At 40.6% G+C, this 16,485-nt stretch overlaps 1 protein-coding gene across 3 annotated transcripts in view; it reads right to left on the bottom strand.

Moving 5' to 3' along the window:
- LOC125023405 (SAM and SH3 domain-containing protein 1-like) overlaps window positions 1–16,174 on the bottom strand; it is a 50,824-nt gene extending 34,650 nt beyond the window's left edge. The window contains exons 1-3 of one of the 3 annotated variants that reach the window (XM_047610643.1): window positions 16,096–16,157; window positions 15,877–15,944; window positions 14,931–15,540 (exon numbers count right to left, since the gene is read on the bottom strand). In XM_047610643.1, the coding sequence (XP_047466599.1) occupies window positions 14,931–15,437 (507 nt within the window). In that variant the 5' untranslated portion in view covers window positions 15,438–15,540; window positions 15,877–15,944; window positions 16,096–16,157. Of the gene's footprint in view, window positions 1–14,930 lie in introns of all 3 variants that reach the window. The other 2 variants (XM_047610642.1, XM_047610644.1) reach the window with 2 other exon arrangements.
- Window positions 16,175–16,485: the final 311 nt, after the last annotated feature.

The following is a 16,485-nucleotide window of genomic DNA, read 5'->3' as shown; positions in this document are numbered from 1 at the left end:
TTGTTTGCCCCAATTCTTTCAGCTGATAACACAACACCCGCTCTAATGGTTCCCAGAGAAAACCTAGGTATAGTACACTATAGCACACATGAACTCTTACATGTAAGATCTTCACTCACTGCGATCTATGTTTGGAAGCAGAGCCGGGGAAGCCGTTTTTTTCTTTTCTCTTTTAGGGGAACAGATTTAACAGTGTCACTGAAGCAGCAAAGACATTACTATCTATTATTCAAAGAGTTGTCACATGTGCTCAGGTAAGATGTAAAAGATATGCAGTTTTGATGAGAATGATGTGTAGGGAGACAAGGGCAAATCAGATTTGGATTTAAAAGACCAGCGTGTATGATTTGGTGAGCTCTATTAGCGAAAGCGAAAAAAAACAGTAAGCAAGCAGTGACCATTGTTCCCATAAAAGGCAAAGTCTCGTCCAGAGTTTGGAACCAATTCGGTTTTGTGATGTCACGTCTTGAGCAAACCGTGGTTAGTTGTAATGTTTGTTTAAAAGCTGAGGGACAAGCAGTTTATTTCAGCATCGTAAACAGAGGCATGCGGCCAATTAAACCATTAAATAAACATTAAAAATCATAAATTAAGTTTGATGTGAAAAAAAATCAGATTTTATTTATAAGCCCAGCCCGCATGGAGGCGAGAGGTCTTGAGTATTAAATATTCTCTGCTAGACTCACTTCCTATGAAATCTAAATATTTATTTTAGCTGTGCTGGGTAAATTTCTATGTGTTTTTTGGTTGTGGGGTTCTAGGGGCAGTGTTGGTTGACATTGATATCGTTCAGCATAATTGTATTTGCTCCATAGACTGATCTCAGTGACTAAAAAACTCTGGAAAATGAACTTAAAAACTGAAACTTAAACTTAATCAGATGCCCCTGAAAAATGTGGTGGATCACAATAAATCTGATGGATATCAGTCTGAATTTCCTACTCTGTTACTTTTTAATAGGCTAATTTTGCCAACCTAGGTATTTATGGCGAAAAGGGTTGTGTAAAAGGATCTTTTATCAACTCACGTGTGCAACATCTTTTGTACAATCCTTCCTAGAACAATCAGTAGCTACAACATCTATGTATTTTTCACATAAGGAACAAAAAGAACTTAACTAATGTAACTACAATAATCCACTGAGACTAGAAAAGGGAGGCTAATGGGTAAATCTGAGGCAAAAACCGAAATGCACAAAACAGAAATGCACCATGGCTGTTCCATTCCACTTGGCGTTCTTCGAGTAAACGCATTATGCACGCTGGCAGTGTAACATTAGACACGTCAAACATCCCCAATGCGAGATAATAAGGACAAATTTGAAAAGTATATCCTCCTAATGTCTCATGGCAGAGAATTCAAGACTTGTATGTAAATGAATCACCAGGAGAGCAGCTCTGATTACTGTTTGTTGTGGCTGGATCTATGCAAGAGTGTCAGTTTACATGTCATAGGAAATTCATAGGGGAACGGTTCCTCGGCTGCTGACGAGAGGAAGAGGAGCAGAAAGTAGGTCATAATCTGAAGATACAGTATTTACTGCTCTACAGGAACGTGACCCTGCCTATAGCCTGACAAAAAGGTCAGGTACAATGATGTTTTTTTCTGGTATGGAAGCATTCAGCTGACATTACTGTGATCCATCCAATACAACACAGCTGGATGGAGACCAAGCTGTGAGCTCTTGTAATGCAAACAACCGGAGCATGGAAGCATTTAAGAAGCTGCTACAACACATTGCCGGTCACTGGATACACAAGCAAACTAGAAACTGATGCGACTCAACGTACTGTCTTTTGCACAGCAGGTTTCACGCTATAAAAACCCAAAATCTGAGTTGTTGATTTGAGAGTGTGACAGTAACATCACTTCTGGCACCGTTCTTGCTGGGAGAGTTGCCTCGCCTCTCAACCACAGTCTACTCTGTTTAAGACATATAAACAGAACCACGTAATGCATCGTCAAACACGGCCTTTCCTTCATTTAAAAGTACAATGACATCACACGTCAGAACAATTACATTAAGTAATTGCTTGCCTTCAAAATAATATTTTAAGAGCACAGAAAACTATGACTAATTCTCGCTACAGCCTGGAGGGCGAGGGTGAGTGTTTTGCTTATTTTGACTGCCAGTGCCCTTTATTTAGATTGTTTAATATATTCATGACTGGGTGCAATCTAACATTCAAAGTGGGGCCTGGGCAGCATGACCAAAAATGTATACCACAGTATTTTTCAAAATTCTAACGGTATCGCAGTATATCAGGGTATTTTTCATGCGTAGTCACGTGCTCACAACAATTGCTACTGGTTGAGTCAGGAATTAGTGCAGTAGATTGACTAAGGATAGACTACTTTACTGTGATAATGACGGGACATTTACAGCTCGGAGATAAAAAAAAAAAGAATGTTGTCAAGATGAAATGAAACAGGGACAATTATGGTTTAATTTATGACAATTATGTCAGGATGACTGTCTTCTTGTCATATTTAAACATATTTAAATTGCTGTATCTGTAATGTCATTAGCAGCGCTATCGGCTACCGTAATAATTATAGTCTGCGTGCAACATTTTTTTTGTCATTCAAAAAAACCTAAAATTGGGGATATTTTCGGAGACAGCTTTAGCCGGGGGACACGTCATCCAAAACATGGACTGTCCAAAGAAATTAAGAACGTCTGGCCACCCTAAAAAAACTCCTTGCAGTGACGCACTTGCACCATGCGTGTTTAGAAGCCCTACATAGAAAATGTTCAGGTCTGAAACAGTGTGTCACGCCACAGCGTGTTATCAGCAATGTGTAATCAAATACACCAGTATGCTGGTATATAAGAATCCGTATCATCAATGATTCATATTATCAACGAATTAAACACCGGTATTTGGTATGAACCGATATACCATCCAGCCCTAAATCAAAGGATAGAAAAAAGAACAAACCTAATTTCCTTATTTTGGAAATTACATATTTAGAGTTGCACCAAACCACGGTTTGTTGAGCTAAGTTCAAGTACCTGCATTTCGCTGCTTGCTGATAATGGGCACAGATATGAGCACTTAACAACAACACTGTTCAACCAATGACTTTCCAAACAAATTCATTTTTTCACATCATGTTAGGGTTGCACCGATACCAAATGTGTAGCAGTGTAGCCAGAGCAATCTCCATCCTAAAACATCACACTTTCGGATCAAATATTCTCAGAGCTTGCTTCTGCTGGATGAGAGACTGTAGCATGTAGAAGGGCTGGGCGGTATCACCAAAAATGTATATCATGGTATTCATCAAAATTCAAAAAATCTGATGTCTACGACATTTTGTACTGGTTGAGAGAGGAATTACGGCAGTAGATTGACTGATGGATTAATATTATAGAATAATTCCACACTACTAGTAAAACCTGTGTTAACACTGCCTGTTGATGTGGAGCGCTTTGACCTTAACTTCATACATTCTTGATATTCCAAGACATGCTTGGGGCGGTTGCGGAGTAAATTGCTCGTGTTGCCGCCTCTGGCAACTACGTTAGCCCAACAACACTTGCAGAAAATAAAACAAACAACTGCCACAACACCTTTTTTGGCACAAGTTCTTCCGTGTCTTCAAGGTCCTCTTGTTCAGTCGCTCCCCATGCCTTGCCGTGGGGCAGTCACACCATGCGTGTTTAGAAGCGCTGCATTGCAAATTCTCAGCATTCCGAACACTGTGTAATCCAATACACAAGTATGCCGGTATATTAAAAATTCATAACGAAAAAACATACATTTGGCATGAACCGGTATACCGCCCCGGCCCTAGCATGTAGTACACGCTGTGGAAGCAGGTCTGAACGTCTTGCTGGAGTCTTTTTACAGGCGGGTCATCTTCCAGGAAGAACAAGTCTAAAGCAGTGTTTCAAATGTTCAACTACTTCACATCTGACCTCATCAACTGCCAGTTAACCCGATGCTTCTGCTGCCTACCTGCGCAGAATGTCACAGTGCTGTACGAGAACGAGTACATGATCCCAGTATCGTAACGACACATAATACTGGTATCAGTGCATCCCTAGACATGTAATGGCACGCAGCATAAGCTTTGGCATTAGTCTAATCCCTTGGCCCTTGATGCCAGGCCACCAGTGTGCCAAACATCAAAGGGATGAACTGGAAGCCTGCGGCTCTCCGTGGGCCACAAATGTCAAAGCACAGTGTGACCGTGAATGCAGTACACTATTCTACATAGTTACATCATCATCCACATATACTCGCGGTCAATCTTCTGACTTTTTTTTTTGCATTGGCCGAGTCGAACGACATAGTCATCGTTAGTGTCAAACGAAACACATCCTTCTTAATTTGTTAGTGCCCCTGAGACAGATGATGCGTAGCATTTGACACTAATTGAATGGTAAGCGATGGGAAATCAAGCCCTTGACCGCATGCCGTTTTCTCACTATTGTCACTTCAGACAGAATTATTCTGTTTGGTTTTGTTCAAACCACGTCTACATTGTTATTTGAGGGGGAGCATTGTTAGCTGCAACTGAAAAAGCACCAGGACCACAGAACATTGTCTGTTTTTCAATTAAAAATGTAGGGTCTAGTGTCCGTCAAGAAGCCCATACAACAGCTACAAGAACAAAGGTATGTAATGCACATTTGCTGTTTGTACTCGTTTGCTTTAGTTTGACCTGGGGGTGGTTTAAAAGCTGGGACATGTAGTGGATTCACATTTGCTTGGTAGACTTGACTGAAGTGAATTTAGTTTGGTGTTAGGGGTGGTGAAATGCATAGCCGACCTGCAAAAGAGGCTTGACGTAAATTCTAAAGCTGACTGCCAAACATCTGAAGAAACTTTGGTTTGCATTATGAATAAGCTGCAGATACCTTCTGTGTGAATGCAAAATTAATTACATTTAGCAGACAATCCTCACAGCTACCGCAGCCTGTTAGCGTCATCTCATTAATGTGTTCATTCTTGTATCGTAAAAGGTCCTACAAAGTTCAAATCAGGATTAAATTCTCAAAATAATCATTATGGTATTTTTTTTTGTCCGTGCACAGCTTCTAACCGTGAGTACCCGTGGCCAGATTTAACATGGAGTAAGCACTTTCTTTTGTTTTGGAAGTACGCCAATGGTTTTTAATTACTAGGAAAAATCAATGCTATGTTAAACAAAGCTGATGCTGCCTTAGTGGTTAATCTGTGACAGGAAAGTGAGATGTGGCAGAAACGATTAAAAATTCAATAAATCAACAGCTAGATAATATACTGTATCGAATTTTACCGTAAAAGGAAGCACTACACTGAATATAATGGAAGACAATCAATTTAATATAGGTTCAGAGGTTTATAATATTGTAAGTAATCCTGCCAGTCATTAGTCATTCACTGTCTTCCTATGAAAACGCAATGCCATGCAGACTATATATTTATAATGCCTGTGCTTAATGCTCTGATTCACAACTAGTCACGTTATTAACATGTGGCATGAGGAATTAATACGAATGTAGAGCATATGAGCATGTTAACCAGATATAAACTGCATCCATGCATGACCTATATTTCAAAACAGAGAGAGGACTAATAGATTACAATATCTGTACTGATTAATGAAAGAAGCAAAGCTCTGTCCTGTGTTTCAATGTTGTTCACATTTACGGCTGTCACAGTATATCAATATTGATGGAATCATGGTATTAAAAAAATGAAATTTCAATATTAATTGTTTTAAAAATGCGCATATGATAATATCGTGTAAATCTTGGCTGCCCAATTTGGGGTTTTTGCCGTGACCAATTGTATTTGGCCCTCACCTTTCCCACAGTATAAGTTTTGAATATTTTTTATTGGTGCACTTCTAAGCAAAGAATAACATGATGTGATACATTGATGGTAGGGTGGCACTGTTGAGCTCCTGCCAAATCAAATCCTGTGAGGTGAAGTAGACCAGCAGCGAGTAAGAGGCACTGGCTGTATATACTATGGACTATATACTATCGTGACGTCACACACTGGATTCTGAACCTGAAGTGGGCAGAGCCCGCACTCGCCATGTCAGATGAGCTTTACCTCTATCCACACTCGGATACTCCAAACATGGAGCTTGTGTTGGATGTTGAGACCCGCCCACCCAACTCTCTACTACCTGTTAGCTCAGGCTAGCGCCAGTCACTCAAAGCTGGTACGCCCTTAATTATGCAGAATTTTAAACCTTTATAAAAAATAAACAAATGCAGATCGAACAAAGATTCACACCCTTACAGTTGTCATGAATAGTGAAATAAACTATTGAGACCACAATCGTTTTCTGTACCAGGCTGTAAACATGTTTTATATTACTATAAAGCTGGGCTTTTGAACATGCAACACATGGCCTCTTGATGAACTGCAGTTTTTTGCACTTCTGCAAGGGCTTCATCGCTCAGACCCGGAGGTTGCCGCTTAGTGAGAAGATGCAGATGGAGCGTGCTAGGCAGTGGCACACAGACAAAAGAAAATTTTAAAAAAAGTTGGGAAAATGATTATCTTTTTACCGAGGCAAATTCCACAGCAGGGTATGTTGTATGATTGAACTCTGTATGATTAATGGGGGCATGTTTTGTCCTGTTTATTGCATTAGTAGGCTTGGTAAAGTACTGATTTTATTTTCGGGCATGTTTTGTCCCACGTTGCTTCGTCTGTTGCACTAAATGTCTTTGTACTTGAATAGGCCCAAGGCCTAGTAATGATCCATGTCTATTTTCAAATATTTCAGAGCGCTTCAATTATGTTTCTTATTTAAAGAAGCCAGATCGATGTTCAGTCATTTTTGAACGTAAATGTGAAGCACAAAAGCTGCACTGTCATTCATGTATCAAAATTAACTTGTGAGTGTTTGTTTTGCACATGCTTGCTATACATACCCATATCTAACCTAATGTACTGCAAAATTAACCACAACCCTCCCCCGGATTCAATTGTGGCCCTCCACTGGGAAGAATTTGGGCATCGCTGGTGTAAATGATCCAGAGTCACTTGGACACAGTGTGTGTTTTACATCTGCCCAGTTTTCTTCCATTCTACTGTTATTTTGAGTGTAATTCATTTCCCAAAAGAAAGAAAATGACAAAGTTAAAGATGCATTTCCTGGATTTTGGCATTATTGTTTACATTTTTGTGGATATTGTGATATTGTTATCGTGAGATTTTCTGTCCACAATAATCGTGAAATGAAAATGCGGCAGAGCAACACAAGTCAGGATGTATTACTGTAGATGTTAACTCTAGAGAGTTTCTAGACGTATAGTTTAGGTCGGTTTCAAGGTTTAATAAATCATGACAAAACATTTAAAACTTTGAAGCTGATGTAAGCTGAATAGATTTTGTTCTAAAATCCTTACACATTATTTTTCAATTTGCTTCCGCTGAATGAATATATGCACGTGGGAGTTCCACAGAAGTCCTTGAATCGTACATAAAACCTTGACAATGCACTTGCACATCGCATCCTATAATGCAAAATGCAGAACATTTCCCATAAATAAATAACACACAAACATTTAACCACATTAGAGTAGTGGTGCCTCTCTCTGAAGACGACGGCGGAGACCTTTTTCCCTAGCAACCGCTGCTCGGGGACATGACTGAAAAAAATCCCTGCTGAAGTGGCCCGTATTACACATGCAGCAAAAAATAGCCCAGCAGAGAGCACGTTTGTTTAGACCCTTGTAATGGAGGGTGAACAAGGTCACTACAGACCTCCAACTGCCTGCTGGTGATGCAACATTAAAGACAAATAGGTTTGGGCAGTGGTAGATTTTAAACAAACGAATGTGGACATTTAGTGTTATTACAAATGACAGCTTAACCATTATCAATGGCAGTGTCGCTATGATTTACACATTCTTTGCTTACATGGACAATATGGTGGTAAAAAAGAAATGTTTGAATCCCGTAACAAAATATTTCAAAGCAAATCTCATCATTGTCAGTCAGTCAGTTGGAAAATCCAGTATTTTCCCAACAGCAGTAGCTCTTTTGAAAATGAATGCGTTCTAATATAAAAGTCCTGCACTAAATCTCAGCTTCATGAATGTCACAATGTTCAGAGAAACATAAGAAGGTGGTTGTAGGAGCCAAACTGTTCATTTTTTGTTTCTTGTGAGTGTTGTGCATATTTGTGCCAGTAGGTGGCAGTACCTTTAGACCTCTGGTTCGCTGTCTATATAATCAGGTGGGTTAATCGGCGTATGCGCACACTCGGGAAGCCATACAGCTTTTGACTGTGCCAAGGAGTGAACTGTGTAGTATTGTATCTTAATAAATCAGCATAAGGAAATGTTTGGATAATTTTGCTGTTTCTTGTGTTATAGTCAGGCACACGTACAAACTCTACATACCAGTATGCGCGGATAGTGACAAAGGAAGCCACTATAGTGGTCGTTCAACTGTATGATCATTATAGACGATGTACTGTTAAACCGGATTGAATTAAAAAGCGTTTCTGTCATTCAGCCTAAAGCACTGACTACAATGCGGTTGTAAAAATCATGGAAACATGCGTGGGGTACAACACAATACGATAGCACTACAAACCACAGCCTCTACAATTAAAGCACAGTTGAATTAACAACTCTCTCAGTTCATTTAATCAAACGCTGAACAGCATAACCTCCATGAAGCTAAGATTCATTACAGGACTATTACATTAGAATAATTACTTTCGCTAGTGTACATAATGGACTTGCAAGTGAGTGTATGTATGACATTTAAATTGCACGGCTCTACTATAGATTTTTTATGCAGTGTAGGTTATAGAGTGCAGAGATGTCAATGGTAATACCGTTAAGAGCGGACGAACACGAGCGCAACTTTAAAACTCAATTTTTCCCATAACAAATGAGCATACTGAGTACCATTATGTGTCTCAAAATGCATTATTCTCCATTATCAGAGAAAGAACAGCGGTTGAGTGCTGGGCTCTGCACTTTCTCTCGTGCAGGCTTTAATCAAACTTCCTCTCCAACTCCAACTCCTCCTTGCGTGCGTCTGCCACAAAGCAAAAGAGGTTCTCTCTACCGCACGGCGATTTAAATTCTAAGAGCACCACATAGTTTCAAAGACCTATTTAGGAGGGCAACACAATAGCTGAAGCAACAGAGGAATCGAGGGTGGAAACGGAGGAGTGATTAAGGAAACAACAATTACACGCAAATACTTTTCACTCAACAAAAACAGCCTTTTGATCTTCCAGTGTCCAAAACAAGCATGGAAATGGCGTGTTGCTGGACATGAAGTGAGCGTACTTTTGAGTTCTCTGGGAAAGTACCATCCTTCTGCTCCTGTGAACAATTTCTACTTGAAGAAAACATAAAGGAAGAAGATTATTCAAACTGAAAACTAACTGAATAGATGGATGTATACAGATCATAAACAGACCCTGCGCTATGGTAATCTAAAATTCACAAATATAGGTCAGTGATTACGCGCTGCTTTACACAGCGCTTTTCATTATACATAGGATAGTATAGCATAGTTTTCCTCGTGCAAGCAACATTTCACTGAATACTGAGTGATGTAACCTGCAGTGGCTGAATTTGTGCTGGTGAAATGACAGCTGTCCGGTTGTGACTGTGTGTTATTCATAAATGCAGCATCTTCAAGGAAGAGAGGAATAGACAACTGCATGAGCAGCAAGCCAGACTGAATCCTAAACTATAAACGGGATGCATGTTCATGGCATGTTAAGCTTTTGAGTGCTCTGTGGAATACTACTCAACACCCCCCATGGCACCATCAGAGCAATAATCCAGCAACATTTCTGTCATCGGCCAGTGGTTTGACCTAATCTATACTGACATAACATGAATAAAGCCCATAAGTAGGGCTTCCCTACAGTGCATTGCATGGCTAGCACGAAGACAGTGGTAATGGAGAGAAGACATGCTAATAGGGGATCGCATTGTAACACCACCAAATTGTTTATTTATGCACTCAGCCAAAGACACAATACTTCATCTCTTTCCTGTCTGAATGCTAACATAGAGGGAATATGGGGCAATAGATCCAAAAGCTGTCACAGACTTTGGGTGATGAGAGAGAGGCAGCGAACAGCTTAACTTTTCAAACCTCTCTTTCTTATTCTACTTCTGTCACCAACAAGTTATTATACTGATTAATCTTGGTTTCAAATAGCTGTCCATATTCACTGTGAAATAGTTTTCTCCAAGAGTCACAAGATAGGAAAAAAATACATATGAACAAGACATAAGAACAAAATAAAAATAAAATCTGAATAAGAATGAAACATTTTAGCTTAAGTATCTCAGCGTGAGGTTAGTTGAAGCGTCTCAGCATAAGGTTAACCTAAGTGTTTCAGAGTAAGGTTAGCTAAAGTGTCTCAGTGTAAAGTTAACTAAAGTGTTTCAGCGTAACGTTAGCTACAGTGTCTCAGTGTAAGGTTAGCTAAAGTGTCTGAGGTTAGCTAAAGCATCTCAGTGTAAGGTTAGCTACAGTGTCTCAGTGTAAAGTTAGCTAAAGCGTCTCAGTGTAAGGTTAGCTAAAGTGTCTGAGGTTAGCTAAAGTGTCTCAGTGTAAAGTTAGCTAAAGCGTCTCAGTGTAAGGTTAGCTAAAGTGTCTGAGGTTAGCTAAAGTGTCTCAGTGTAAGGTTAGCTACAGTGTCTCAGTGTCAGTTTAGCTGAAGCGTCTCAGTGTAAGGTTAGCTAAAGTGTCTGAGGTTAGCTAAAGTGTCTCAGTGTAAGGTTAGCTACAGTGTCTGAGGTTAGCTAAAGTGTCTCAGTGTAAGGTTAGCTACAGTGTCTCAGTGTCAGTTTAGCTGAAGCGTCTCAGTGTAAGGTTAGCTACAGTGTCTCAGTGTAAAGTTAGCTAAAGCGTCTCAGTGTAAGGTTAGCTGAAGTGTCTGAGGTTAACTAAAGTGTCTATGGTTAACTAAAGTGTCTCAGTGTCAGTTTAGCTAAAGTGTCTCAGTTTAATGTCAGCTAAAGTGTCTCTGCTGCATCACCACAACACTTAACAGATTGAACTGTTTTCAAGACGATAAACTGAAAGCCAGCCATTAAACCACGAAACCACTCCTCTCATTCAGGTGCTTGTACCAGCCCTTTCTGCCCCACATAATGTGGCTCTCGTGCTCGCAGTAAAATCAGTGTTTTAAAACCAACTTTGTTCAAAAGAAACAGTTCTATTCAGCTACTATTTTACAGTAACAAAGGCAGAGACAGCTGTCAGCTGCTGCAGACCTTGTACTTTTGCCAGGCTCTATTCAGATAGTCTTTTATTGTGTTAAAAGGGACCTGCTAGTGTTTCTTATCCTCCGTTCCTCTGGCAAACCAACACATGGAAATCTAAGATTTGTTCACCATTCTGAGGATGCTTTTCAGCGCGGCACCACTACACTAGCCAGGCCTTTAGGCAGCTGAAGGCCATTGTGGGGACAGGGTGGGGTGATTAACACGATAGATTAATCACTAGGTGATTCTACATGTAAGAATCATCCTGTTGGACTTTTGGTTGAAGATAACAACCAAATTTAACATTTACACAAGAAATACTTGCATGCAATATTTTAGAGAAAATCTCTGCAGCGAAAAGAACCTTATTCCCACCACCGGAAACGTCTAATGTGATATATGACCGTCACTCTGGTAAAACCCTTGCATTTACTCTTATAGAACATATAAATCACGTTGGTCAACATGAACCAGCTTTGTGTTTTTTAAAGTATTACATTATGTGCAGTGACATTTTGAATTGGTCCACTGTAGCGTGAAGCAATAGTTTTTGGCACATTGTGTATTTCATATTATATTCTGTAGTTGTTTTAGGCATTTTTATGTCAAATTTGATACATTTTGAGTAAAATGCCTGCAATGGAACAAGTGTTTAGGTCGTTTACAGCTCACGTAGCTTTAATTGCATTATTTTTTTCTCCTTTCAAAGTCAGTAATACGCCCTATGGGCTTCTGGGAACTAGTCATGCGTGCAGAACACTCAGGAAAGCCCATTGCTCATCATCAGGAATTGATTGCGCATTGAAACCCAGACTAAGAAGCAGAGGCATTGTGGGATTGCAGACGGCCTGCAATCCCTGAATCCTAGACAGAAAAGAGCCCGTGGACACAACATACTGTTCCTAAAATACACTAAATTAAGGCCAATGCCATGTGAATACATTGAGAAAACTGCGGTGGATAAGTACTGAGATAAAGTGGTGTCATTTTGTTATAATATGCAATTTATTCACAACAACAACAACTGGTTATGGAGAGAAAAGTTCACTTTGTGACATTCTGGCAAGAAAAGCAATGGAAATGACACTAGTGATCTCCATACTTGCACATGCACGCACGAGCCAACACTTTCTGCACTAAATCCCCCGCTATGCCTGTTATAAAATGTAGTTTATGTTAAAACAAAGTAAGAAAGGTAGAAATTGAACTATATGATCATTTTGGAGGATGCAGTTTGTGTTGTTATTAAACTGGAATGAATTAAAAACAGATGTGTTTTGTTATTTAGCCCAGCCCACTGACTAAAATGGGGTTGTCAAAATAATAGAAACACGTGTCAGTAGAACGCAATACAGTTCAATAGTACTATAAACCACAGCCTCCACAATAAAAACACAGTTGCATCAACAGATGCAAAAAGAAAAAAAAAGAAAAACAGACACTATCAAATACCAAAACCAAATACTGACTGGATACTAATATTGTGCAGATAAACGATTGAGCGCTGCACAAAATTTACTCGCCTACGAATCGCTGGAAAAGCCAGACCTGCCCTGAGGCTGCTGTGAGCTATTCCTGGTGAGCGAATGGGCCGTACTGGCCTACATACCTGCGATCTGCAACTGTTTAATGGAATAAAGCCAGTGAACCTGAAAAGTCCAAACTGCTCCAAAATGCTGTTCACATAGAGGCTGTTTTAAAAACGCTCGTTCACCGATGAGCTGCTCCACATCAAGCGAGAGGCGATGTAAATGAGTGAAATGATCATGCATGTCTTCACAGTGTAAATATTGAGGGAGGATCAAATGGGCAAAATTGAATGAACCTAAAAACACTGAACCATTTACACGTGAAAAGCAGAAGGATGGCACAATAGTCCAACTGTTAACCGCACGGTGCAAGGAATCAACATAAATCACTAGTTAGCGACGGTCATTTACACTTTGTAGAAGCTGCACCAGTAGAGCATCAGCTAACCACTGTTCACTGCTGTATAATCTCTTTTGGTAATGTCTTTAATCGCTCTGGCCCTGTAAGTGAACTTGTAACCCTGATATGACTGTACTGACCCCAGAGGTGACGATGCTTTCAAGTCGAAAGAGATTTTAACCGAACTATGTCTGTAACTCACAAAAAGGTCTGGCAGTGAATCACAAAGTGCCTTTGCACTTAGTAGTTTGTAGCTTCTGAATCTTTCATGAACTGAATGTGCCCGTGCTGGAGCTGTGAAAGTAGCCACGCTCTGTGCTGTAGGCATAGCGCCGCTGGTTTCGGAGAAGGGTAACAAACAAACTTTACTAATTATAACTTCATTATTTAAATAAATGAGAATGTTCCGAACGCTGCATAGTGCTGCTCGCCTCTGCACAATATGAAGGACCGTGCAACGCCGCTCCAAAGGTCCCTTATGATTTGTTGTGACAACAAGATCACTTCAGTCAGACTGGAGAGTTTCACCTGGCTGACTAGTCCCTAAGCACACATTCATTCATTGTTGATGAACGGAGCTTTAAGCTTGTATCTGCTGAGGAGAGACAAAACTAAGTCAAGTAGACGAGTCACTTGGCTACACATGACTGTTGAAAAAGAGTCTTTTCTAACCGTGCTGCTTAGCAGCGATTCATTCTAACAGTGCGACACGATAGAGCTACAGCAGATCCACCAGTGAACTGTGAACCGACTTATTGTAAATATCAGACCTCTGTGATATAATGAGATCTGGGACCCACTGGTCACGTCTTCCAGCTGTTGAAAATAAGCCAAACGTGTCTCTCAGCCTCACATCAGACCTCTGCAGCGACATTAACCAGCAGCCAGCGGAGACAACGCAGACTGGACAGCTGTCAGAAACAAAGAAGGTCCCCAGATGTAAAATGACAAGCTCTCAATAAACCGTATGTATCATCCAGATTAACATCAATGCAGATTGATCCATTGTCCCAGTGACATCAATCTGCAGAGGTCAGAGGATGTTAAGCTCAGCTCGTTGGCTATGTGTTAACTGAACACTATAAAGCTCATGTCTTCTATGAATATTAGTGTCTTCCTCCGGTCGGGCTATCTAAGCTCGATGAAGAGAGTCTGTGGTGTGACTTGCATTGCAGTCAATTGTTTTGTAGCATTTTCTGTCTCACTGCTGCTCAACCGGACGAACTGACAAAATATTAGTCCAGTTTTAATAATAAATGAGGTAATCCGAGCTTAGATAGTCACGCGCTGAAGGGAGGAATATCTGGGTAAAGCAGCAGAAATATTGTATCAATTAATGAGCATGCAACATATTGTTTTTACTCCGAGAGAGTATTTAATGAATTAGATATCTAAATACATGTACGGCGGGAAAAAAGCACATATTTACGACTAATTACACTAAATTTGTCCACAGAAACTGCCTTACATTTACTGTAAATCTTACTACTGTTCCACCAAACGCCCACTCACTCAAACCGGCTACGCCTAATGAACTTGAGCCCCTGTATGAAAATGTCTCACGTAAATTAACACTGCAGCGAATCTCGGTAACGCTTTACCAGAGACACCAACACATCCTCGGAGCATTAAGGAATAAGCATTGGACGTCAGCACCATCAAAGAGATTTGTCACACTGTGCATCACGCACACAACAGGGCAAGCATATTAAATTCCATGAGGCAGCTCTTGAAGAGCCAACGTTTAGCATCGAGTTGCTGCGAATTGAGAGTAAAACTTTCCTACCTTGTGGGTGTACGGTGCCTGTCCCAGGTTGATCCCATCTTTTGCGAGTTTATCCCTTATCAGTACCTTGAGTTTAAGCTTGGGATAAGTCACAAAGTCATTACAATCTGTGAATAGCAGGTTGTGGTTTCCAGGACAGGAGGCCTGGTGTTTTCCTGTGGTCCGCGTGCGCGACCTCTGCTTCCTGAGGTTATCCACCGCGTCTGAGATCGAAGTGTGGTGGTGGTGGTGGTGGTGGTGGTGGTGGCCAGAAGAAGCGTCCAGAGGCTCTAAGGTGAAATAGTAGCCCGGCGCTTTCCTTTTGTCCTCCTCTCTTAGCGTCTCCACCGCTGTGAGAAGCCTGTGTCTGTGGTACTGGATGCGGACGCCAATCGCATCCAGGTCTGGCTCTCCGATCTGCTTGCAGACCTCCAGATCGTCGTAGCCATTGTCAATGAACGACTCCACGTACTGGGCCAGGTGGAGCTTTGACAGCCACTGGAGGACAAGATTTGCACCGTGGCTCATCTTAGGAAATGAGGAGGTCTACCTCAGGTGCACATCATCACCATTATCACCGTTCACACTGCTGCTGTAGCAGTGCAGCCCTGTGGTCCATGCAACTTCCAGCCTACACACAGGTTCAGTGGTCCATGTCATACACAAGTATATTTAGAGATTGCATTTAAAAAAAAAAAGAAGAAATCTGCTAAAGATCTCTGATGCAAACAATAAAAAAGTCAAGAGAGGTTCCGGGTCTCTTCATGATACATATTTTAAAGTTAAATCCATTTTAACTTTTAGCCGTTTTAGCCGTTGGTGTCAGTTAGCTGTACTCTTCTATTTAAAGCGAGTACTTCGTGGCGTCGACGGAAACTTACTTAGTGAAAAACTTATAAACTGAGTCCTTATGAAAAAAAAACTAACCAGAAAACAGCAGTAATAATAATAATAATAAAAAAAATACCGTCACGTTAAGAGTTGGTGTCTTCCATCCTCTTTGTTTCACTCTCAGAGCCGTTACAGGGAAAGACGCTGAGGTCCATCAAACATTCATCCGGAGCATTAAAAAAAACACACAACCGCGAGGCTTTCGCTGTAACCAGGACGATATATGACTGCTACAGGAGGAATTAAAGCATAGAAATGACGAACATCCGCTGAAAGTTCAATTGTTGCGGCTTACTTTGTCCCCGGCTTCCCCCGTTTTCAAGTTTGTTGTCCCTCCGCTCCATCCGCCGGCTTCTCCCAGACAGACAGTGAAGATCTGAGAGGATCTGGAGGCTGCTGCAGCTTCTGTCAGCGCTCAGTCCGGACGGCGGGACTTCACTGAGCCACGGCGACACCTGCAGGGCATCATGGGAAATGTAGGATTCGTGAGTAAAAGAAAACAAAACAAAACTAAAGTAAACCTAACTAAACTAAACTTAACTAAAATAAACTAAACTAAACTAAAATAAAACAAATATATTAAGGCTCTTCAATCTTATTTGATATACTTTAAAAATATAAATTAGTACACCATGTTTATTCAAAATGACTTCCCGTTCCAGCAATCATGCATAAACCAAAATAA

This window comes from Mugil cephalus, chromosome 17 (genome assembly GCF_022458985.1).
Source record: "Mugil cephalus isolate CIBA_MC_2020 chromosome 17, CIBA_Mcephalus_1.1, whole genome shotgun sequence".
Classification (NCBI taxonomy): Eukaryota; Metazoa; Chordata; class Actinopteri; order Mugiliformes; family Mugilidae; genus Mugil; species Mugil cephalus.
The sequence above is the reverse complement of the archived record's forward strand: the minus strand, read 5'-3'. Positions and strand labels throughout refer to the sequence as shown.